This window comes from Oncorhynchus mykiss, chromosome Y (assembly GCF_013265735.2).
Source record: "Oncorhynchus mykiss isolate Arlee chromosome Y, USDA_OmykA_1.1, whole genome shotgun sequence".
In the NCBI taxonomy this organism is placed as follows: domain Eukaryota; kingdom Metazoa; phylum Chordata; class Actinopteri; order Salmoniformes; family Salmonidae; genus Oncorhynchus; species Oncorhynchus mykiss.
In genome coordinates, this window is record NC_048593.1 from 7604995 (window position 1) to 7630231 (window position 25237).

The following is a 25237-nucleotide window of genomic DNA, read 5'->3' on the forward strand; positions in this document are numbered from 1 at the left end:
ACTCAAAAAGACATGTCAACGTCTACATCAGTGAGTATTCATTCAATTTACTAATGCTCTCTCATCCTCCCATACTGTCTGTGCTCCTCAGGACCAGAAGCCCCCAGTGATCTCCCTGCAGAAGCTGATTGTCAGGGAGGTAGCCAATGAGGAGAGAGGGATGTTTCTGATCAGTGCATCGGCCGCGGGTCCAGAGATGTACGAGGTCCACACCTCCTCGAAAGACGAACGCAACACCTGGATGAGACACATCCGAGAGGCTGTGGAGAGGTCAGTAAGGGGGTGTGGGAAGGGTGTAAGTGTGTGTGTGCATACGTGTGTATGAGTGAGTGAGTGTGTGTATGCTTATCGCTGTCTGCTTGTCTGTCTGTCTCTATCCAGCTGTCCAGAGGATGAGGAGGAGAACACTAGCGAATCAGAGGAGGAGAGAAGAGCATCTGAAGCCAGAGCCCAGAAGATACAAAGACTACAGGGTAATATGCTACCGTATATTCATAGCTTTCAAATAGCTTGATCCTTTCACTTTGATTAGCCCACATTTCCTATAGTCTTGTCAAGTAGTGTGTGTTTGTGGATTGTGGGTGCGTAAAGAAACTGCACATTACTTTGTGTATCATTTCTATGTTGATTGTGTAATACTGACTGTAAAGTGCTATTTGTGTATCACTGACTGCTTGATTCTGTGTGTCGATTGTACACAAATGGCTTTATGTTGCGTTTATCTATCAGAGAACCTGTCCAGTCAGGACCATCAGATATGTTCTACTCTGGTGGAGAAGCTACAGATCTATGCTGATCTGTCTGCCCTGAGGGGCGGCACCCAGGAACAGCACCCTGAGCCACGCTTACTGGTCCAGCCACACCCAGAGGAGGTGCCCCGGGCTGCAGTACTGCTCACTGCCGCGCTCCGAGAGGGTCAGACGATACATCACACTTTTAGCCTCACTGACCATTGTTAGCATCGTGTACATGTTGTCCATTTCCTGTTGTAGAGTGTCCAATGTCTTTGTATGTCTGTGGGTCTTTTGTCTACAGTAAATTCTCTTCCTCCCTCTCTAACCACCCATCTCCTCTCTCCTTCTCCAGCTGAGAACCTGAGGACCACTCTGTCCTCCAGGACCTGTTCTCCCTCCAGCCTCTGCAGCCCTCACAGGGACCCCCTGTCCCACCCTGTGTCCTTAGCCAACCCTCCTACCCCCATGGACAACCCCACGGACGGCGAAGCCTCACCTGGGGACCCTGATACCAGAGACGGGGAGTGGTCAGCCTCCCAGGGCCTCGTACTACAGTCCCTGACTCAACCCCACACCGGGGACACTAATAATATCAACCTTAAGGTAGGTCTTCTATACAAGGTTGTGTTTTCTACCATAGATATTGAACTCGGGTCCCTGTAACTGTCAGTCTAACACGTTAGCCATAACACCAAGTGGCTCAAATACAAATGGGATTTGTAGTTGTAGCCATAAGCTTATTGTAGTCTTTAGCTGCTGAGGTGTACGTCAGTCTGTGTTCATATTGGCCTTGGCTTCTCACCTTCCCCCACCTTCTTATGGTGGTGCAACATTGTTTAAATAATTTAACACCATCTATTAGAATTTCATTTCAGCCTTAATGTGCTAAATTATTAATATCTTAATACAGGGAAAGTCAATTTAGCTCTCAAATGTACCGTCTCATTAAAAATAGATGGATAATAATATCCCAATTTCCTCGGCCACATTTGTGCTACCGTTAGCATCTTGTCTTGGCTGTGAGGTGAATGACTATGATAAAATAGAGCAATATTGACTTAATGTAATGTAGTGTATAGAGCAGGGGTACTCAACTTTTACCCGACAAGGTCCGGAGCCTGCTGGTTTTCTGTTCTACCTGATAATTACTTGCACACACCTGGTGTCCCAGGTCTAAATCAGTCCCTGATTAAAAAGGTCCAGAGTTGAGTTTGCGAGGTATAGAACCTTCAAATTCAAATCTGGACCTTGAGGCCAGTTCTACTTTTTCTTTGTTGTCTTCCCCTCTAATCAGGCACTGCTTTAGACCTGCTGGGACACCAGGTGTGCGCAATTAATTAACAGGTAAAACAGAAAACCAGTAGACCTCCAGACCGCATAGGGTAAGACTTGAATACCGCTGGTATAGAGCAATTCAATGTACAGCACGTGTCAATCTCATTCCACCGAGGGTTTAGTGTCTGCAGGTTTTCGCTCCTCCCTTGGACTTGATTGATGAATTAAGGTCACTGATTAGTAAGGAACACCCCTCACCTGGTTGTCTAGGTCTTAACTGAAAGGAAAAAACAAAAACCAGCAGACAATAGGGCCTCCATGGAATGAGTTTGACACCCCTGGTGTACAGATTCTGTGCACAGACACTACCAGACCACAAAGTGGCGCTATATACTTACATGACCACATAGACTTCTCAGACAAATCTCTTTAGAAAATGTGCCATGTGATAAGAGGAGAAGATACTATACTCTCACCACTACACTCTAGTCTAGTCTAGTCCGGGTGTAAGACCGTATTGGCTGGCTTCAACTGATATGGGTAAACAGTAGTAGTAGGAGACTAAAACTCCCTTGCCATCTACTGTAGAAGTTGTTCATCTTCAGATACCAACACACTGAAATAGAACCAGGACATGTACTCCTTAACAGTTTTTCATAGAAGGAATATCATTTGTGACGTGATTAAGTCATCTACAGTGGCTTGCGAAAGTACTCATCCCACTTGGCATTTTTCTTATTTTGTTGCCTTACAACCTGGAATTAAAATAGATTTTGGGAGGGTTTGTATTATTTGATTTACACAACATGCCTACCACTTTGAAGATACAAAATATTTTTTTATTGTGAAACAAACAAGCGTGCATAACTATTCACCCCCCCAAAGTCAATATTGTGTAGAGGTACCTTTTGCAGCAATTACAGCTGCAAGTCTCTTGGGGTATATCTCTATAAACTTGGCACATCTAGCCACTGGGATTTCTGCCTATTCTTCAAGGCAAAACTGCTCCAGCTCCTTCAAGTTGGATGGGTTCCACTGGTGTACAGCAATCTTTAAGTCATACCACAGATTCACAATTGGAATGAGGTCTGGGCTTTGACTAGGCTATTCCAAGACATTTAAATGTTTCCCATTAAACCATTAGAGTGTTGCTTTAGCATTATGCTTAGGGTCATGGTCCTGCTGGAAGGTGAACCTCTGTCCCAGTCTCAAATCTCTGGAAGACTGAAACAGGTTTCCCTCAAAAATGTCCCTGTATTTAGTGCCATCCATCAATCCTTCAATTCTGACCAGTTTCTCAGTCCCTGTCGATGAAAAACATCCCCACAGCACCAGGGATGGTGTTCTCAGGGTGATGAGGTGTTGGGTATGCGTCAGACATAGAGTTTTCCTTGATGCCAAAAAGCTCAATTTTAGTCTCATCTGACCAGAGTACTTTCTTCCGTATGTTTGGGGAGTCTCCCACATGCCTTTTGGCAAACACCAATAGTGTTTGCTTATTTTTTTCTTTAAGAAATTGCTTTTGTCTGACCACTCTTCCGTAAAGCCCAGCTCTGTGGAGTGTACGGCTTAAAGTGGTCCTATGGACAGATACTCCAATCTCTGCTGTGGAGCTTTGCAGCTTCTTCAGGGTGATATTTGGTCTCTTTGTTGCCTCTCTGATTAATGCCCTCCATGCCTGATCTGTGAGTTTTGGTGGGCAGCCCTCTCTTGGCAGGTTTGTTGTAGTGCCATATTCTTTCCATTTTTTAATAATGGATTTAATGGTGCTTCATTGGATGTTCAAAGTTTATGATATCTGTACTTCTCCACAACTTCGTCCCTGACCTGTTTGGAGAGCTACTTGGTCTTCATTGTGCTGCTTGCTTGGTGGTGCCCCTTGCTTAGTGGTGGGCCTTTCAGAACAGGTACAGGTACATATACTGAGATCATTTGACCGATCATGTGACACTTAGATTGCACACAAGTGGACTTTATTTAACTAATTATGTTTAGGTAATTGGTTGCTTCAGATCTTATTTAGGGGCTTCATAGCAAAGGGGGTGAATACATATATACACACCCCTTTTCATTTTTAAAATTTATTTTTATAATTTTTTGAATCAAGTTATTTTTTAAATGTAACTTCACCAATTTGGACTATTTTGTGTATGTTCATTACATGTAATGCAACATAATAGGAAAAATGCAAAGGGGGATGAATACTTTTGCAAGGCACTGTACCAACATGGGAGACTGACTGTTAGTCGTGTGTTTGATGTCTTCTTCAATAACAGGTGGCTCAGAGTGTCCAGAGCTTGACCCAGTTACTCTACAGTCTGCAGGTGAGCTCATCCCACACAAACACACAAACTCTCTCATACACACGCACGCACACACACACACACACACTTTGTATCTATGTATCTATCTCAGTCACTCATTTCCATTTCCCACAAAGACCAATTGTGTTCTCAAATAAAATATAATCCAATTGTATTTGTTACATGTACCGAACTGGTGTAGACTTTACCGTGAAATGCTTGGTTACGAGCCCTTCCCAACGATGCAGAGTTAAAAAATAAAATAGTAACACCAGAGAAATAAAATACAGTATAGGGAGCACCAGTACCAGATTAATGTGCAGGTCTGAGGTATTTGAGGTAGATATCTACATGAAGGCAGGGTAAAGTGACTTGGCTTCCGCATAGATAATAATAAAGAACAGAGTAGCAACAAAAGTGTGTGTGTGTGTGAGTGTGCATGTGTTTGTGTAAGTAATGTATGTGTGTGGGTTGTAACCCCCCCCCCCCCCACACCCCTTTTTACCCCAATTCGTCGGGGCATGGACTTTACAGGGTGTCGAAAGCGTTCCACAAGGATGCTGGCCATGTTGACTCCAAAGCTTCCCACAGTTGTGTCAAGTTGGCTGGACGGCCTTTAGGTGGTGGACCATTATTGATACACACGGGAAACTGTTGAGCATGAAAAATCCAGCAGCGTTGCAGTTCTTGACATAAGCCGGTGAGCCTGGCACCTACTGCAGGTGCCCCGTTAAAGGCACTTAAATATTGTGTCTTGTCTATTCACCCTCTGGATGGCACACATACACAATCTAAGTCTCAATTGTCTCCAGGCTTAAAAATCCTTCTTTAACCTGTCTCCTCCCCTTCATCTACACTGATTTAAAGTGGATTTAACAAGTAATATCAATAATGGATCATAGCCTTCACCTGGATTCACCTGGTCAGTCTTTGTCATGGAAAGGGCAGGTGTTCCTAATGTTTGTATACTCAGTGTATATAAATTCAGCAAAAAAAGAAACATCCCTTTTTTAGGACCCTGTCTTTCAAAGATAATTCGTAAAAATCCAAATAACTTCACACATCTTCATGGTAAATGGTTTAAATACTGTTTCCCATGCTTGTTCAATGAACCATAAACAATTAATGAACATGCACCTGTGGAAAGGTCATTAAGACATTAACAGCTTACGGATGGTAGGCAATTAAGGTCACAGTTATGAAAACTTAGGACACTAAAGAGGCCTTTCTACTGACTCTGAAAACCCCCAAAAGAAAGATGCACAGGTTCCCTGCTCTTCTGTGTTAACGTGCCTTAGGCATGCTGCAAGGAGGCATGAGGACTGCAGATGTGGCCAGGGCAATAAACAGGGCGGACAGCTGATCGTCCTCGCAGTGGCAGACCACGTGTAACAACACCTGCACATGATCGGTACATCCAAACATCACACCTGTAGGGCAGGTACAGGATGGCAACAACAACTGCTCAAGTTACACCAGGAACGCACAATCCCTCCATCAGTGCTCAGACTGTCCACAATAGGCCGAGGGAGGCTGGACTGAGGGATTGTAAATGTAGGCCTGTTGTAGTAAGGCAGCTCCTTACCAGACATCACCGGCAACAACGTCGCCTATGGGCACAAACCCATCGTCGCTGGACCAGACAGGACTGGCAAAAAGTGCTCTTCTCTGGCGAGTTGCTGCTTTTTCTCACCAGGGGTGATGGTCGGATTCGTGCTTATCGCCAAAGGAATGAGCATTACACCGAGGCCTGTACTCTGGAGCGGGATCAATTTGGAGGTGGAGTCCGTTGTGGTCTGGGGCGGTGTGTCACAGCATCATCGGACTGAGCTTGTTGTCATTGCAGGCAATCTCAACGCTATGCGTTACAGGGAAGACATTATCCTCCCTTATGTGGTAACCTTCCTGCAGGCTCATCCTGACATGACCCTCCAGCATGACAATGCCACCAGCCATACTGCTCGTTCTGTGCATGATTTCCTGCAAGACAGGAATGTCAGTGTTCTGCCATGGCCAGCGAAGAGCCCCGATCTCAATCCCATTGAGCACATCTGGGACCCGTTGGATCGGAGGGTGAGGGCTAGGGCCATTCCCCCCAGAAATGTCCGGGAACTTGCAGGTGCCTTGGTAGAAGGGTAACGGAGGGTAACATCTCACAGCAAGAACTGGCAAATCTGGTGCAGTCCATGAGGAGGAGATGCACTGATTTTGACACCCCCTTTGTTCAGGGACACATTATTCAATTTCTGTTAGTCACATGTCTGTGGAACTTGTTCAGTTTTTGTCTCAGTTGTTGAATCTTGTTATGTTCATACAAATAGTTACACATGTTAGGTTTGCTGAAAATGAACACAGTTTGCAGTGAGAGGACATTTCTTTTTTTGCTGAGTTTAGTCTAGTGAGTGTGTGCTGTGCAAGATAGAATCAGTGCAGATAGTTTGGGTGCCATTGCTTGACTATTTAGCAGTCTGGCTATTTAGCAGTCTTATGGCTTGGAAGTAGAAGCTGTTGGTCCGAGAGCCGATGCTGCAGTACCGGTTGCCGGACAGGAGCAGTCTATGGCTTAGGTGGCTGGAGTCTTTACGGGCCTTCCTCTGACACCGCCTGATATAAAGGTCCTGGATGGCAGGGAGCTCATCCCAAGTGATGTACTGAGCTGTCCACACCACCCTGTGTAGAACTTCGCAGTCAAGGGCGGTGCATTTGCCATACCATGTGGTGATGTACCAAGTCGAGATGCCCTCGACGGTGCAGCTGTAGAACTTTTTGAGGATCCGAGAGCCCATGCCAAATCTTTTCAGCCTCGTGAGGGGGATGAGGCGCTGCCGTGCCCTCTTCACAACTGTGCGGGTATGAGTGTACCATGTTAGGTCCTTAGTGATGTGGACGCCAAGGAACTTAAAGCTCTCGACCCGCTCCACAACAGCCTCATTGATGTGGATGGGGGCATGCTCAGGGTGAGGTTGTTGTCCTGGTACCACACTGCTAAGTCTTTGACCTATAGGCTGACTCATCACCGTCGTCAGCAAACTTGATAATGGTGTTGGAGTCACACTTGGTCACCCAGTCGTGGGTGAACAGGGAGTACAGGTGCGGACTAACCATGCACACCTGAGGGGCCCCAGTATTGAGGATCAGCGGGGCAGATGTGTTGTTGCCTACTTGTACACCTGGGGGCGGCCTGTTAGGAAGTCCAGGATCCAGTTGCAGAGGGAGGTGTTCAGTCCCAGGATCCTTAGCTTAGTGATGAGCTTTGTGAGCGCTATGGTGTTGAACGCTGAGCTGTAGTCAATGAATAGCATTCTCACTTCGGTGTTCCTTTTGTCCAGATGGGAATGGGCAGTGTGGTGTGCGATTGAGATTGGGTCATCTGTGGATCTCTTGGGGCGGTATGCGAATTGGAGTGGGTCTGTGGGTCTAGGGTTTCTGGCATGATGATGTTGATGTGAGCCATGACCAGAATTTCAAAGCACTTCATGGCTACTGACGTGCTATGGGGTGGTAATAATTTAGACAGGTTACCTTTGCTTTCTTGGGCACAGGAAAAATTGTGGTTTGTTTGAAACATTGGTATTACAGACTCGGCCAGGATGAGGTTGAAAATGTAATTGAAGACACTTGCCAGGAGCATATACCCACGTGGGTGATTGAAAGATGAACTAAGGTCCACACTCCAATCCAGTTGTTGGTGGTAATGCACCTTATAGTTGGTTGCCAACCACCATATAATGTCCAAAGAAGAAGAAGAAGACTGAAGGAAGAGAGATTACTAGAAACAAACTCGGTTTACCCTTTTATCTGTGGATTCATTGTCGGAGTAGAGGACCTTGTGCATTTCAGGTAAAATAACAACCCAATGTTTATATCCCAGGACAAATTAGCTAGCAACAGCAAGCTAACTAGCTAAATTGCCATAAATGTTTAATGCTTCTCGACCTATCCCCAAATTAATATAGTTGGTTCGTTTTGATATTTCAACCTGCGTGCCCTGATTGCGTCCGGTGTGCGGGGACAAAATCAACATGTGCGGACGCACGCGCATGGCCGGTCTGGTCAGCATTTTATATTGCTTCAAGTGAGCATAAAAGGCATTTAGCTCGTTTGGGAGTTCTGGATCGCTGGGCAAATCATGGCTGGGTTTCTTTTTGTAATCTGTTATTGTCTGCAAGCACTGCGACGAGCGTCGGCGCCGGTGTAATAGGATTCCACATTCGTCCTATATTGTGTGTGTGTGTGTGTGCGTGCTTGCTATGTGCTACTGTGTGTGTGTGTTTATGCATGCTACTATGTGCTACTGCGTGTGTGCGTGCTAGTAGGTGCTACTGCATGTGTGCTTGTGTGTGTGTGTGCGCGCGTTTGGCTGCACAACAGCTTCTATAAACAGATAGAAAAATCAGCTGGATTGTCTGAATCTTGAACCGCCAGACAGTAAATAAGCGGCTAGAGAGAGGACTCAAATGATCCTATCCTAAGTGGAAGTAAGAACAGAGGAAAGGCTTTTATCTTGAACTGCACATGGGAGCATGTGATATGTAAATGAAGTCTATTCTGTTTGGTATTCTGTTATAGTATGTGTTTGTATTAGTAGGTTAATGTGAAGTGGGTGTGTGTGTGTGTTGATCTAACATGTAGCTAAGCCTCTCAAGTAAGTACACTAATGATCAATGTTAAACAGTGTTGACTAACCGATTTGGCATTCAAATCACCTGCTCCTATTGCCCCCATTCACCTTGGCTTGGAGCATCTCGTAGTCAGCCACAGTTGGACCAGTTTGGACTCGTTCAGTCAGCCAGCCAGTCAGCTAGTCAGTCACGTTGTCGTCACATTTTCGTCTCCCGTCTACAGGCAGCGGTAACCATCCAAGACAGTTTCTACGAGGTACAGAAGCTCCTCCTCCGTGAAAGTGACCGCTCCGGCCCCTGCCCGCCGAGACCACACCCCCCGTGTCTCCAGGAGCAGGAAAAGCATCGTAACCAGGAGAAGCGCCGTGAGGAGGTGGCGGCGGCGGTGCGGTTACAGGGTCAGCTGCGCCAGGTAGGGGTGGCTAGCTCCGATTAGCTTTTTGATTTGAGTTTTTGTCCTTGAAATGGATAAGTAAGCAAGCATCCATCTAGTATGCACTCATACCACTTATTATATTTTTCTTGGAAAACTCACTGATTTGTGAAAAATAACCATATTTGGACTATTGATCCATTAATTGGCCCTAGCAACTATCAACCAGTTGATTCTGAAAAACAAATACATTACTGCTCTCCAGGAGAGGCAGCGGTGGGAGAAGGAGTGCCAGCTGCGCCACAGCCAACAGGGGGAGCTGGAGAGCAGGCTAGAGGAGAGGGAGAGACAGTGTCACCTGGAGGCTGAGAGGCTGAAGCAGGAGTGGGAAGAGCTCGAAGAGCAGCTGGGGGAGTACCAGCATAGCCTGGAGAGGCTGAGGGAGGGCCAGAGAAGCGTGGGGAAGGAGAGGGAGAGGCTGGAGACCCAGCAGAAGCTGCTGCAGAGCTGGAGACACAGCCGACAGAGGAGCCTGCCTGTCATGGTCATACCGCTGGATGGTCATCAGGTGTGTGTGAGGGGGTTAGTGTGTGTGTGTGTATGTGTGTGTGATGATGGCTTCAGGTATCTCACAAAAGGCCCCCTAGCCTGTAGCTACTAACCACTGCACGAGAGTGTGAATGAGAGATCCTGAGCATGTGGTTTCCATGTGTTTTATACCGTTCCATTCATTCCATTCCAGCCATTACAATGAGCCCGTCCTCCTATAGCTCCTCCCAACAGCCTCCTCTGGTGTACGTATACTGTAAGTGTGTGTATATGTGTGTGTGAACCAAGGGCATGTTTCACCCTGGGTAAGTAGTGCATTAATGAGAAGTGCCTTTCTCCCAGGACAAAGTATTGCCAGCAGCCAGAGCTACGGTGGCCTACTCAGTCAAACAGACAATTCAATCCAGCCGTTGATATACGACCTGTGGTAATGAGAGGAATTTTAGCGGCATCCGTCTCGGAGCTCAGCAGGTCCGTTCGCTAATAAACATCTTAATGATTGATGATAATTAAACCACTGTGAATAAAAGCTCCAATTACAAAATATTTAAAAGCAGAGGCACTCAAACCCTGCAAACCAATCAATCCTCTCCAGAAAAACTTTAATTATTCATATCGATGCTTTGTTTGAAAAGCAAGTTGAGCGTGCCTGCAGTGAAATATGCCCCCGAGCTGAGAGGAGAGGCAGGAAGAGAGGGAGAAGGGGAGAGATGGCAAAAGGGGAGAGAGGGAGAGAGAGAGAGAGAGGAGAATAAGGAGAAGTGTTCCTGTACCCGGCCCTCTGCCTGCCTCTCTACAGGACCTTGTATGCTAAAACCAATGACCTCATGAATTTACCCTCTAGGCCTCAGTGGGCTTGAGCTTGTGTTGTGATGTTCAGCAGGTGCTATGATTCAATGAGCAGAGAGTGGAATGGAGGGGGTCTCATATGCGTGTCACTCTCCTCTTTCTCTCTCATTTACGTACTTCTCTTCTGTATGCTATATCCAGGCTAGGTAAGATGTTCTCCTGCTCCATTCATTTGATCTGTCTCAAAGCTCAGGCGTAATTAGCAGTCCACCATTAACATGCGTGATAGGAGTAGGGAGTCACGGCAGGCTTATCTATATGGAAGCAGTGCACTCTCGGGCTACATCCCAAACAGCAACCTATTCCCTATGGTCCCTGGTCAAAAGTAGGGCACTATGAAGGGAATAGGGTGCAATTTGGGATCAGTCTGAGTGTTTCCCTGCTGATCTGTATGGAGGCAGGGCTCACATTTAGCCCCAGGCAGTGGGTGAGATGGTCAGGGGGTCAGAGACCGATCCAGTGACTTCTACCGACCCTCCCTCCCTCAGATCCTCTCTGGTGAGATGGCCTCTCCAGGAGGGTGTTTACACCACCTTGCCAAGAAGAGGGAACCCAGCTCCACCTCCACAGTGATCTGGATATGATTTACTGTATACATTTTTATTTTTATTTTTTAAATTTTACCTTTATTTAAATCAAATATGATTTTGGATGATAATTCTGTTTTTGGATAAACTGGATAAACCATTAGTTTAAAATAGCCACTGTGGCTACTTTACTATCCCAGATGTGTAGCAATGGTTTTGCTGTTGACTCCAGCAAAACATTTCTTAGTGAAAAATCTAATCAAACTTTGTTTGCCACATGTGCCGAATACAACAAGTGTAGACTTTACCGTGAAATGCTTACTTACAAGCCCTTAACCAACAGTGCAGGTCAAGAAGAAGAAAATATTTACCAAGTAGGCTAAAACAAAAAGTAATAATAAAAGTAACACAATAAGAATAACAATAACATGGCTTTATACAGGGGGCACCGGTACCGAGTCGGTGTGCGAACATTTTATCTTCAGTGTGTGCAAATGTAGAAGATTAGGGAGGTAAGGCAATAAATAGCCCATTAGAGGCAAAATAATACAAATGTAACCTTAACACTGGAGTAATAGATGTGCAGATGATGATGTGCAAGTAGAGATACTGGCGTGCAAAAGAGCAAGAAGATAAATAACAATATGGGGATGAGGTAGTTGGGTTTGCTATTTAACGATTGGCTGTGTACAGGTACAGTGATCGATAAGCTGCTCTGACAGCTGATGCTTAATGTTAGAGAGGGAGATATAAGTCTTTGGGATGACAAGTGAAATATACCTGCTGGAGCGCGTGCTACGTGTGGGTGTTGCTACGGTGACCAGTGAGCTGAGATAAGGCAGGACTTTACCTAGCAAAGACTTATAGATGACCTGGAGCCAGTGGGTTTGGCGACGCATATGTAGCAAGGACCAGCCAACGAGAGCATACAGGTCTCAGCGGTGGGTAGTATATGGGGCTTTGGTGACAAAATGGATGGCACTGTGATAGACTGCTTCCAGTTTCCTCTGCCAGAGGTCCGGACAATAGGCCCTCCGATTTGACACAAAGAACTCTATCTGAGAAATATTTGGTGAACCAGGCGAGGCAGTCATTTGAGAAACCAAGGCTATTGAGTCTGCCGATGAGAGTGCAGTGATTGACAGAGTCAAAAGCCTTGGCCAGGTGGATGAAGATGGTTATGATATCATTTAGGACTTTGAGCATGGCTGAGGTGCACCCATGACCAGCTGGGAAACCAGATTGCATAGTGGAGAAGGTACGGTGGGATTCGAAATGGTCGGTGATCTGTTTGTTAACTTGGCATTCGAAGGTTTTAGAAAAGCAGGGCAGGATGGATATTGGTCTATAACAGTTTGGGTCTAGAGTGTCTCCCCCTTTGAAGAGGGGGACGACCGTGGCAGCTTTCCAAGCTTTGGGGATTTCAGATGATACAGGCTAGTAATAGGGGTTGCAACAATTTCGGCGGATGATTTTAGAAAGAGAGGGTCCAGATTGTTTAGCCCGGCTGATTTTTAGGGATCCAGATTTTACAGCTCTTTCTGAACATCAGCTGTCTGGATTTGGGTGAAGGAGAAGCGGGGGAGGGTGGCTTGGGTAAGATGCTGCAGGGGTGCAGGGCAGTTGACCTAGGGTAGGGGTAGCCAGGTGGAAAGCATGGACAGCTGTAGAAAAATGCTTATTGAAATGAGCGATTATTGTAGAGTTATTGGTGGTGACAGTGGATGCCTGGTTGCCTCAATGCAGTGGGCAGCTGGGAGGAGGTGCTTTTATCCTCCATGGATTTTACAGTGTCCGTAAACTTTTTGGAATTAGTGCTACAGGATACAAATTTCTGTTTGAAAAAGCTAGTCTTTGATTTCCTAACTGACTGTGTATATTGTTTCCTTACTTCCCTGAAAAGTTGCATATCGTGGGGGCTATTCGATGCTGATGCAGAACGCCACAGGGTGTTTTTGTGCTGGTCAATATCTGTTCTTAGTTCTACATTTTTGGAATGGGGCATGCTTAATTAAGATGGTGAGGAAAGCACTTTTTAAAGAACAACCAGGCATCCTCTACTGACGGGATGAGGTCAGTATCCTTCCAGGATACCTGGGCCAGGTCGATTAGAAAGGCCTGCTAGCTGAAGTGTTTTAGGAGCATTTGACAGTGATGAGGGGTGGTAATTTGACAGCGGACCATTTATGGACGCAGGCAGTGATCGCTGAGATCCTGGTTGAAGACGGCAGAGGTGTATTTAGAGGGCAAATTGGTCAGGATGATATCTAAGAAGGTGCCCATGGTTATGGATTTAGGGTTGTACCTGGTAGGTTCCTTGATAATTTGTGTGAGATTGAGGGCATCTAGCTTAGATTGTAGGATGGCCGGGGTGTTAAGTATATCCCATTTTATGTCACCTAACGGTACGAACTCTGAAGATACAGTGAGGGAAAAAAGTATTTGATCCCCTGCTGATTTTGTACGTTTGCCCACTGACAAAGAAATTATCAGTCTATAATTTTAATGGTAGGTTTATTTGAACAGTGAGAGACAGAATAACAACAAAAAAATCCAGAAAAACACGTCAAAAATTGTATAAATGGATTTGCATTTTAATGAGGGAAATACGTATTTGACCCCTCTGCAAAATATGACTTAGTACTTGGTGGCAAAACCCTTTTTGGCAATCACAGAGGTCAGACGTTTCTTGTAGTTGGCCACCAGGTTTAAGAGTGTGCTCCTAATCTCAGCTCGTTTCCTGTATAATAGACTCCTGGGAGCCAGAAATCTTTCTGATTGAGAGGGGGTCAAATCAAATACTTATTTCCCTCATTAAAATGCATAAGGGTAAAGGCTATAACAACTGGTCGGCTAGTGCGTTCAGAACAGAGAGTAAAAGGAGCAGATTTCTGGGTGTGGAAGAATAGATTCAAGGCATTATGTACAGACAAGGGTATGGTAGGATGTGAGTACAGTGGAGGTAAACCTAGGCATTGAGTGACGATGAGAGAGGTTTTGTCTCTTGAGGCACCAGTTAAGCCAGGTGCCTCAACACCGCATGTGTGGGGATCTGAACAAAAGGGCTATCTAAGGCATATTGGCCAGGGCTGGGGGCTCTACAGTGAAATAAGACAATAATCACTAAAACAGCAATAGACAAAGCATATTGACATTAGGGAGAGGCATGTGTAGCCGAGTGATCATAGGGTCCAATGAGTAGCAATAGGTGAGTCAGGGAGCCGATTCAGTAGTCGCTAATACGCTAGGCTAAGCTGGAGACACAGCGATTCAGACAGCTAGTGGGCCGGGGATAGGAGGAGTAGGATAAGGGTAAAGGCTATAAGCAGTGAATAAAATGTTTAGCAATGTCTCAACCGAAGAGCTTGCAAAAGAGGTATTGTAACCCACAAATTAGCTGGTGGACCTCTTTGGCAAGCCGGGAGATAGCCTTGAGCTAGCCTCGAGCTAGGCCCAACTGGTGCCTGCTTCGGGACAGAGACGTTAGCCAGGAGTAGCCACTTGGACTGCAGCTAGCTAGCTGCGATGATTCTGTGTAAAGGTTCAGAGCTTGCGTTAGGAATCCGGAGATGTGGTAGAGAAAAAGCAGTACGATATGCTCTGGGTTGATATCGCGCTGTACAGACTGGCAGGGTTTGACCGACATTGGGTGAGTCGGGTTGCAGGAGAGTATATTCAGTCTGTAGATGGAAAGTGAGATTAAAATATATACGAACGAAAACGAGTTAAACAATGTATAAAACTATATTAACACGGAACAAGCCAAAACACACGTCCGATTGCTACGCTATCTTGGAATTTTACCGCCTATGACACCGCCTATTATATAGGTCCTGGATGGCAGGAAGGTTGGCCCCGGTGATGTACTGGGCCCTTTGTACTACCCTCTGTAGCGTCTTACGGTCAGATGCCGAGCAGTTGCCATACCAGGCGGTGATGCAAACGGTCAAGACGCTCTCAATGGTGCAGCTGTTGAACCTTTTGAAGATCTGGGGACCCATGCCAAATCTTTTCAGTCTCCTGAGGGGGGAAAGGTTTTGTCGTACCCTCTTCACGACTGTCTTAGTATGTTTGGACCATGATAGTTCGTTGGTGATGTGGACACCAAGGAACTTGAAACTCTTGACCTGCTCCACTACAGCCCCGTCGATGTTAATGGGGGCCTGTTCGGCCTGCCTTTTCCTGTAGTCCACGATCAGCTCCACTGTCTTGCTCACATTGAGGAAGAGGTTGTTGTCCTGGCACCACACTGCCAGTTCTCTGAACTCCTCCCTATAGGCCGTCTTGTCGGTGATCAGGCCTACCACTGTTGTGTCATCAGCAAACTTAATGATGCTGTTGGAGTCTTGTTTGGCCACGCAGTCAGGGGTGAACAGGGAATATGGGAGGGGACTAAGTACACACCCCTGAGGGGCCCCAGTGTTAAGGATCATTGTGGCAGACATGTTGTTTCCTACCCTTACCACCTGGGGGCGGCTTGTCAGGAAGTCCAGGATCTAGTTGCAGAGGGAGGTGTTTAGTCCCAGAGTCCTTAGCTTAGTGATGAGCTTTGTGGTCATTATGGTGTTGAATGCTGAGCTGTAGTCGATGAACAGCATTCTCACATAGTTGTTCCTTTTGTCAAGGTGGGAAAGGGCGGTGTGGAGTGCGATTTCAGATTTTGTCATCTGTGGATCTGTTGGGGCGGTATGGGAATTGGAGTGGGTCTAGGGTGTCTGGGAGGATGCTGTTGATGTGAACCATGACCAGCCTTTTAAAGCACTTCATGGCTACCGATGCTTTGAGTACACGCCCTGGTAATCCGTCTGGCCCAGCGGCTTTGCGAATGTTGACCTGTTTAAAGGTTTTGTTCACATTGGCTACCGACAGCGTTCTCACACAGTCATCCAGAACAGCTGGTGCTCTCGTGGGTGCTTCAGTGTTGCTTGCCTCGAAGCGAGCATAAAAGGCACTTAGCTCATCTGGTAGGCTCCCGTCACTGGGCAGCTCGCGTCTGGGTTTCCTTTTGTAGTCCGTAATAGTTTTCAAGCCCTGACACATCCGACGAGCGTCAGAGCCGGTGTAGTAGGATTCAATCTTAATCCTGTATTGACGCATTACTTGTTTGATGGTTGGTCGGAGGGCATAGCGGGATTTCTTATAAGCGTTTGGATTAGTCTCCCACTCCTTGAAAGCGGCAGCTCTAGCCTTTAGCTCAATGCAGATGTTGCCTGTAATCCACGGCTTCTGGTTGGGATATGTACAGTGCCTTGCGAAAGTATTCGGCCCCCTTGAACTTTGCGACCTTTTGCCACATTTCAGGCTTCAAACATAAAGATATAAAACTGTATTTTTTTGTGAAGAATCAACAACAAGTGGGACACAATCATAAAGTGGAACGACATTTATTGGATATTTCAAACTTTTTTAACAAATCAAAAACTGAAAAATTGGGCGTGCAAAATTATTCAGCCCCCTTAAGTTAATACTGAGACTGGGACGGAGATTTGTCTTCCAACAAGACAATGATCCAAAACATAAAGCAAAATCTACAATGGAATGGTTCAAAAATAAACATATCCAGGTGTTAGAATGGCCAAGTCAAAGTCCAGACCTGAATCCAATCGAGAATCTGTAGAAAGAACTGAAAACTGCTGTTCACAAATGCTCTCCATCCAACCTCACTGAGCTCGAGCTGTTTTGCAAGGAGGAATGGGAAAACATTTCAGTCTCTCGATGTGCAAAACTGATAGAGACATAACCCAAGCGACTTACAGCTGTAATCGCAGCAAAAGGTGGCACTACAAAGTATTAACTTAAGCTTCTGGGTGAGCATTTTCTTCTTTGCTTATGGCCTTATAGAGTTGGTTGAGAGCGGTCTTAGTGACAGCTTCGCTTTGTGGTGGTAAATAGACGGCTACGAATAATACAGATGACAACTCTCTTTGTAAATTGTGTGGTCGACAGCCTATCACTCTACCTCAGGCAAGAAATACCTTGAAACTTCTTGCACCATCATGTACCAGCTGTTATTGACAAACAGACACACACCCCCACCCCTCGTCTTATCAGAGGTAGCGTCTCTGTTCTGCCGGTGCATGGAAAATCCCGCAAGCTCTATATTGTCCGTTTCTTCATTCAGCCACATTTCGGTGAAACATAAGATGTTAGTTTTTAATGTCCCGTTGGTAGGATCATCTTAATAGTAGGTCATCAATTTTATTTTCTAACGATTGCAAGTTAGCAAGAAGAATTGCAGGCATTGGGAGTTTACTCGCTCGCCTACGGATTCTCAGAAGGATCCTCAATCTTTTCCGGCGTCTTTTCTTCACGCAAAAAGCGTGGATCTGGGCCTGTTCCAGTGAAAGCAGGATATCCTTCTTGTTGGACTTAAAGGAAAACGTTTCTTCCAGTCCGCGGTGAGTAATCGCTTTTCTGATGTCCAGAAGTTCTTTTCGGTCATAAGAGACGGTAGCAGCAACATTATGTACACAATAACATAGTGTTGCATAATGGTTTCCCTGTATGTTTATGTTCATGCTGTCATCATGGTCAGAGTTGTGTTAACATGGAATTCTTCTCCTTTATTCTCCCATAGGACTCACTTCCTGGTCAGTCCGGCGTCCATCTTGACAACGCCGGCTCAGTGTTTGTCAACGAAGCAGCGTTCACCACGTCGAAGGTGCTTAATAACCGCCACATGCACCACCACATACAGCAGCACCAGAGAGGTGGGACCCTGGGGTACGGAGATGACCCTCGAGCCCACAACAGCCTGAACACCATACTGGCCCGCTCCAGCCAGAGACACACGCTCCAACCCCTCTCCCTCTCCAAGGCTCCCACACTCCACCCTGACACAAACACACCCCAGTGCTGGGCTGGGGGTGCCGGTGTCACTAGGTACCTCTACACAACCTCAGGTGGACAGGGGACAGAGCACACACCCAACGGTAAGACCCAGCTCAGTAAAGTTGTGTGAATCCATGTCTGTTAAAGAGATTGTTTATTCACTAATCCTAAATACAGGATGAATTCAGGCTTTCTCTGCTGAATTTGACTGATAACACACAGGATGATATGATGGGATCTATCATTGACTGCTAAATACCATATAACATGTGGCATCAGCAATATAACAGGCTATTTTCTCCTGTGTCTGGTCTTGTCTTGTCTTGTCTGTCTGAACACATGATATCATGAGTGCTACCTGTGAGAGAGAAAACACAACCTTTGTACCCACCGCGCGCGCACACACACCCGTGAAAGCAAATGTAATTCAGCACACTACTGCATGCAGCTGTGGTGGTTGATGTATGACATACACACACACACCCCACACACACACACACCTCCCATCCTGTCTCAGTTTCCGTAGAGATGTGAGGCCTTGTTTGTCCTTCTTTCCCAGTTAATCAGTGTCTCCTGGCAAAGAAACCCCCCTCAAACCTGACCCCCCCCCCAACCCCACCAGCCCGGCCTCTTTTCGCCTAGGAGAGAGAAAAAAAATCTATGTTTTCTCTATCTATCGCGCATCGGGGGCCGGGGCGGACAACAGCGTGTGAGTCACGGCTCAGAGCCCATGGCTGATGGGTTGGAACATTGATCTGAAAAATCTTTACAAAACTCATTACAGCACGATTTGTCATCGCAGGAGGAGGAGGGGAGGAAGGGATGAGAGATGCGCACACATATTAATCTGTATTTAACTGCTGATGTGTCAGCTGACATCTGTCTGCGTCTGTGTCTCACAGGTTTCAACTGTTATACCTCACTGGTGTAATGTGCATGTAGACATGTACATTACACCAGTGAGGTGAAAGTATTACTAGCTATAATGAGGGCCACGTGTTGAATATACACTAGAAGGGATGCTACTGTTTTAATGGCCTGTTTAATGGTTTTCCCTATAGTAAATATCAGCAAAACAGGCTGCTGCATTGTTTACTAAAGATTGCGACCAGAGCACAATCTCTCTCTCCATCGATAGCCTTATTATCCCCTACTGTTATTGACCACACATGAGCCACCGTAGAATCAGTCTCTTGTCACGAAGACAGAGGTGTGGATACTTCTAACCTCATCTACCACAGGGCCTGATCATACCTGACATCTTACCCACAATGCATCCCTCTGCGACCCCAGAAAGTCCCCATAATGCACGGCTCCTGTCCAGCTAGAGATGTACAGGATGTTATCTGACTGGTCAGCAGGATTGACGGGTGTTCAAATCAATCAAATAAAATGTTATTTTTCACATGCACCGAATACAACAGGTGTAGATTTGACCATGGAATGCTAACTTACGAGCCCTTTCCCAACAATGCATAGTTAAAAAGTAATACAATAACAAGACTATATACAAGGAGTACTGGTACCGAGTCAATGTGCAGGGGCACGAGAAAATTGAGGTAATATGTACTGTACACGTGGGTAGGGATAAAAGTGACTAGGTAGTCAGGATAGATAATAAACAGAGTAGCAGCAGTGTACAGTATGTAAAGGGTGTGAAAGTGTGTCTATTCTATTTGGGAGTGTGTGTGGCGTCAATATGTGTGTGTGTGTGGGGGGGTAGAATCCAGTGAATGTGCATAGAGCCGGGGCAAGTGAGTTGGTGCATATTAAAATGGGGTCAATGCAAATAATCAGGGTAGCCATTTGATTAACTGGTTAGCTGTCTTATGACTTGGAGGTAGAAGCTGTTCAGCAGCCTTTGCGCTCCGGTACCGGTTTCCGTGCGGTAGCAGAGAGAGCATACTATGACTTGGGTGGCTGGAGTCTTTGACAATTTTTAGGGCCTTCCTCTGACACTGCCTGGTATAGAGGTCCTGGATGGCAGGGAGCTCAGCCCCAGTGATGTACTTGGCCGGGCCATGCTCACTACCTTCCGTAGCACCTTATGGTCGGATGCCAAGCAGTTGCCATACCAAGGGGTGATACAGCCAGTCAATATGCTGCAGCTGTAGAACGTTTTGAGGATCTGAGGGCCCATGCCAAATATTTTCAGCATCCTGAGGGCAGGAGGCATTGTCGTGCCCTCTTCACGACTAGTTTGGTGTGTTTGGTGTGTACAGGTCCTTAGTGATTTGAACACCGAGGAACTTGAAGCTCTTGACCTGCTCCACTACAGCCCCGTCCATGTGACTAACTGGTGCCCCCTCACCTTGACTCTGTACTGGTACCCCCCGTATATAGCCTTGCTTGTTATTTTACTGCTGTGTGTCTTGAGGAGGAACGGAACGCAAGTCGATATCATGTGGAATACGCGTGACCAGGAAATGTCTCTCTGCCAGTAGCCTGACTCATTCCCCTCTTATTCAATCCCACAACACAGTAGAAGCCTCATTCAAGTTTCTATAGACGGTTGACATCTAGTGGAAGCCATAGGAAGTGAATATTCATTCATATCCCAATGTGATTTCAATAGGGCATGGGTTGAAAATATACCGACCTCAGATTTCTCACTGTCTGTTTGGATTTCTTCTCAGGTTTTTGCCTGCCAAATGAGTTCTGTTATACTCACAGACATCATTCAAACACTTTTAGAAACTTCAGAGTGTTTTCTATCCAATATTAATAATATGCATATATTAGCAGCTGAGACCGAGGAGCAGGCCATTTACTCTGGGCACCTTTCATCCAAGCTACTCAATAGTGCCCCTGCAGCCATAAGAATTTTTTAAGGGCTTGTACTTCAAATTAAAACTTCTTTGGGATTAGTGTCCCTTCCACGGGACAGTTGAGCTAATGTAGGCTAATGTGATTAGCATGAGGTTGTAAGTAACAAGAACATTTCCCAGGACATAGACATTTCTGATATTGGCAGAAAGCTTAAATTCTTGTTAATCTACCTGCACTGTCCAATAGCTATTACAGTGAAAGAACACCATGCTATTGTTTGAGGAGAGTGCACAATTTTGAACATGAAAAGTTATTAATTAACAAATTAGGCATATTTGGGCAGTCTTGACACAAAGTTTTTAACAGAAATGCAATGGTTCATTGGATCAGTCTAAAACTTTGCACATACACTGCTGCCATACAAACTTCAAAGTGTTTCCGTTCAAATGGTACCAAGAATATGCATATCCTTGCTTCAGGGCCTGAGCAACAGGCAGTTAGATTTGAGTATGTCATTTCAGGCGAAAATTGAAAAAAAGGGGTGGATCCTTAAGATTTTTTAAGGTCTACTCCTGTTGTATTCGACGCATGTGACAAATAACATTTGATTTGATTTGGAATGGGGGTGTGCTCGGCCCTCCATTTCGTGTAGTCCACAATCAGCTCCTTTGTCTTGCTGACATTGATTGTTGTCCTGGCACCACACTTATCATTTTCGATGATCAGGCCTACCACCGCTGTGTCATCTGCAAACTTACCAATGACCTGCCACTGGCATAAAACAAAGCATATGGGTCCATGTATGCTGATGATTCAACCATATACGCATCGGCAACCACAGCTAATGAAGTCACTGAAACCCTTAACAAAGAGTTGCAGTCTGTTTTGGAATGGGTGGCCAGAAATAAACTGGTCTTGAACATCTCTTAAACTAAGAGCACTCTATTTGGTACAAATCATTCCCTAAATTCTAGACTTCAGCTGAATCTGGTAGTGAATGGTGTGGCTGTTGAACAAATTGAGGGGACTGAATTACTTGATGTTACCTTAGATTGTAAACTGTCATGGTCAAAACATATAACATAGCTACCAATGGTAGAGATGGGGAGCGGTCTGGCCCTAATAAAGAGATGCTCTGCTTTTTTGACACCACACTCCAAAAAGCAAGTTCTGCAGGCTCTAGTTTTGTCTTATCTGGAATATTGTCCAGTCGTGTGGCCGATTGCTGCAAGAAAATACCTAGTTAAGCTGCAGCTGGCCCAGAACAGAGTGGTACGTCTTGCTCTTCGTTGTAATCAGAGGGCTGATATAAATACTATGCATCTCAGTTTCTCTTGGCTAAGAGTTGAGAGACTTGACTGCGTTACTTCTTCTTTTCTATAAAAACATGAATGTGTTGAAAATCCCAAATTGCAAGTGAACGGCAAACCTTGTTTCAAAAAACAGATAAAGCAACACCTCATGGCAAAACGTCTCTCCCCTATTTGATCAAGATAGTTTGTGTGTATGTATTAATATGTAGGCTACGTGTACCTTTTTTGTAATTTGTTCAATTTATGTACTTCTGTCCTTGAGCTGTTCTATTAATGTTCTGTATTGTCATGTTTCATGTTTTGTGTGGACCCCAGGAAGAGTAGCTGCTGCTTGTGGAACAGCTAATAAAATACCAAATACCAAATGATGGTGTTGGAGTCAGCCACGCAGTCATGGGTGAACAGAGAGTACAGGAGGCGCCCCTCTGTTGAGGGTCAGCGTGGCGGATGTGTTGTTGCCTACCCTCCCTCACCACCTGGGGCCAGCCTGTCAGGAAGTCCAGGATCCAGTTGCAGAGGGAGGTGTTCAATCCCAGGACTTTTAGCTTAGTGATGATCTTGGAGGGCGCTATGGTTTTGAAGGTGTTCCTGACCTCAAGTTCCTCCACACCGATCTCGACAAAACATTTCTGTATGGACCTTGCTTTGTGCATCGGGGCATTGTCATTCTGAAACAGGACCAGTCCCCAAACTGTTACCACAAAGTTGGAAGCACAGAGTCATCTAGAATGTCTAGAATAGTATGCTGTAGCGTTAAGATTTCCCTTCACTGGAATTAAGAGGACTAGCCCGAACGATGAAAAACAGCCCCAGACCATTATTCCTCCTCCACCAAACTTTACAGTTGGCACTATGCATTGGGGCAGGTAGCGTTCTCTTAACATCCTCCAAACTCAGATTTGTCCGTCGGACTGCCAGATGGTGAAGCGTGATTCCTCACTCCAGAGAACGCATGTCCATTACAATAGCGGTGAGCTTTACACCACTTCAGCCGACGCTTGGCATTGCGCACGGTGATATTATGCTTGTGTGCGGCTGCTCGGCCATGGAAACCCATTTCATGAAGCTTCCAACAAACAGTTAATGTGCTGATGTTGCTTCCAGAGGCAGTTTGGACCTCGGTAGTGAGTGTTGCAACCGAGGGCCGTTTTTTTTTTTTTTACACGTTTCAGCACTCGGTTGTCCCCTTCCGTGAGCTTGTGTGGCCTAACATTTCACAGCTAAGCTATTGTTGTTCCTAGACGTTTCCACATCACAATAACAGCACTTACAGTTGACTGGGGCAGCTCTTGCAGGACAGAAATGAGACAAACTGACTTGTCGAAAGGTGACATTCTATGACAGTGCCACGTTGAACGTCACTGAGCTCTTCAGTAAGACTATTTTACTGCCAATGTTTCTCTATGGAGATTGCATGGCTGTGTGTTTGAATTTATACACCTGTGAGCAACTGGTAGCCAAATTAGCCAAATCCAGTCATTTGAAGGGTCTTATGTAGCAAAAGTAGAGACCCAGAGCTACAAAATGGTTTATCATTCACTGCATTTTTAAGGAATAATGGGAAAGTAATTCTGCTTTCAATGTTGATAAACTTGTAAACTTACTTTTGAGAAAAAGGCCTTTTGAATGTTTTGGTATGCTAGGTAAACAACGTGTAAGTTCACACACGTCACGTAATGTTAGCTAACGAGCCATCCAGCTAACGTTAGCTAGTTAAACAACAATGAACATAGTGCCAAATCATGTCATTACTACCCTGCATGAATCTACTGGGAGCTAACCAACCAGGTTCAACGTTAGCTAGCTAACATTAGGCTCTAACTAGCAAAGCAAACGGCTCTGGGACACGAATGATAATGTCATACACGTAACGCTAGCTAGGGAGCTAGCTAGCTAACAGTACACTTTAGCTTGAAATGAAACCACTTTCTGTCAAAATTAGACACGTGTTATATCTGCGTTCAACAGGATTACCAACACAGACTGACCATATGGTAGACTCCAAACTCCTCTCTCGGGTATGTTCAGCCCACTCATTATCTCAGCCAATCATGGCTAGTGGGAAGGTTGGTGTCTGTTTCTGTGGCTTAACCAACATGGCTGGTAATTTAACTATTTATTTGTATTTACAGATTGCATACAAGTTTGTTATTAAGGCACATGAAAGTTCACATGTTCCAGAAGGCATTTCTGCCTAAAAATGCATTTTGACAAGTCGTAACTTGCGACATATGCCTTGTTTCCTGAAATGGGTCACATATAAAACACACATTATACTTACCGTGAAGCAGTGTCACCACATTAGTCATCTAACAGAATCCCGTCCACATACTTTTGTATATCCAGTGTATCTCACCTTCTTACCTTCTATTGATCTCATAGACGGTATAAGATCTAACCACAATGCATAATTCATTACTATTTAATGCATTTTATTTGGTGGTATACTGTATTAGTGCACTCTGAGTCTGTATACAATCCCACATTACAGAACTCTCACATCCCACAACACAACTAGAATAGCTTCCAGGAAACCAATATCTCACCTTGAATATTTTTTTATATAGCGTTTATTTAACTAGTATTTGATCCAAAAAAGGTCTTATTTCAGATGGAAATCCTCCATCCTCCATATCTTGCTCAGGGCTATCAGAAGTTTGATTCTATTTCTCATCCTCTCCTCCAGGTGTGGACTGTTCTGCTCCCTCACACAGGGCCTTTGGGATTGTTCCTTCTCTCAGGATTTCCATAATGTACTCCTGCACAGTGATAATGGAAAAACTGGAAAGATTGAATTTCCTGAAACGACTTTTGATCCACTGATTCCAATCAGATATTCTCATCTCGCCTAGCTGTTGAATAATTATGGCCTTTTGAAAATAAGAAATGTACCAGAATACTAGTTTGCTTCTGAAAAGAAAGATGTGATGAAAGCTATGAAGATGAGTGCTCAGTATGATGGTGTAGTGAGTTATTGTCCTGGACCCATAGAAATAGAATCTCATTGTAGTTCTGTGAGTGTCCCTTAGTGTGAAGATAATCCTGATTCACTGGCCTTTTAATGAATTGACAAGCCTCCTGACATTACACTT

General features: G+C 45.2%; 1 protein-coding gene across 3 annotated transcripts in view; it reads left to right on the forward strand.

The window, feature by feature from the left end:
• The window catches only part of LOC110509575 (rho guanine nucleotide exchange factor 28), a 111852-nt gene that overhangs the window by 79953 nt on the left and 6662 nt on the right, over positions 1-25237 (forward strand). For all 3 annotated transcript variants that reach the window (XM_036968085.1, XM_036968087.1, XM_036968086.1), the window contains 8 exons: positions 92-270; positions 382-473; positions 730-915; positions 1087-1337; positions 4286-4333; positions 9158-9346; positions 9573-9875; positions 17810-18164. In XM_036968085.1, coding sequence (XP_036823980.1) covers positions 92-270; positions 382-473; positions 730-915; positions 1087-1337; positions 4286-4333; positions 9158-9346; positions 9573-9875; positions 17810-18164 — 1603 coding nt within the window. The remainder of the gene's footprint in view (positions 1-91; positions 271-381; positions 474-729; positions 916-1086; positions 1338-4285; positions 4334-9157; positions 9347-9572; positions 9876-17809; positions 18165-25237) is intronic.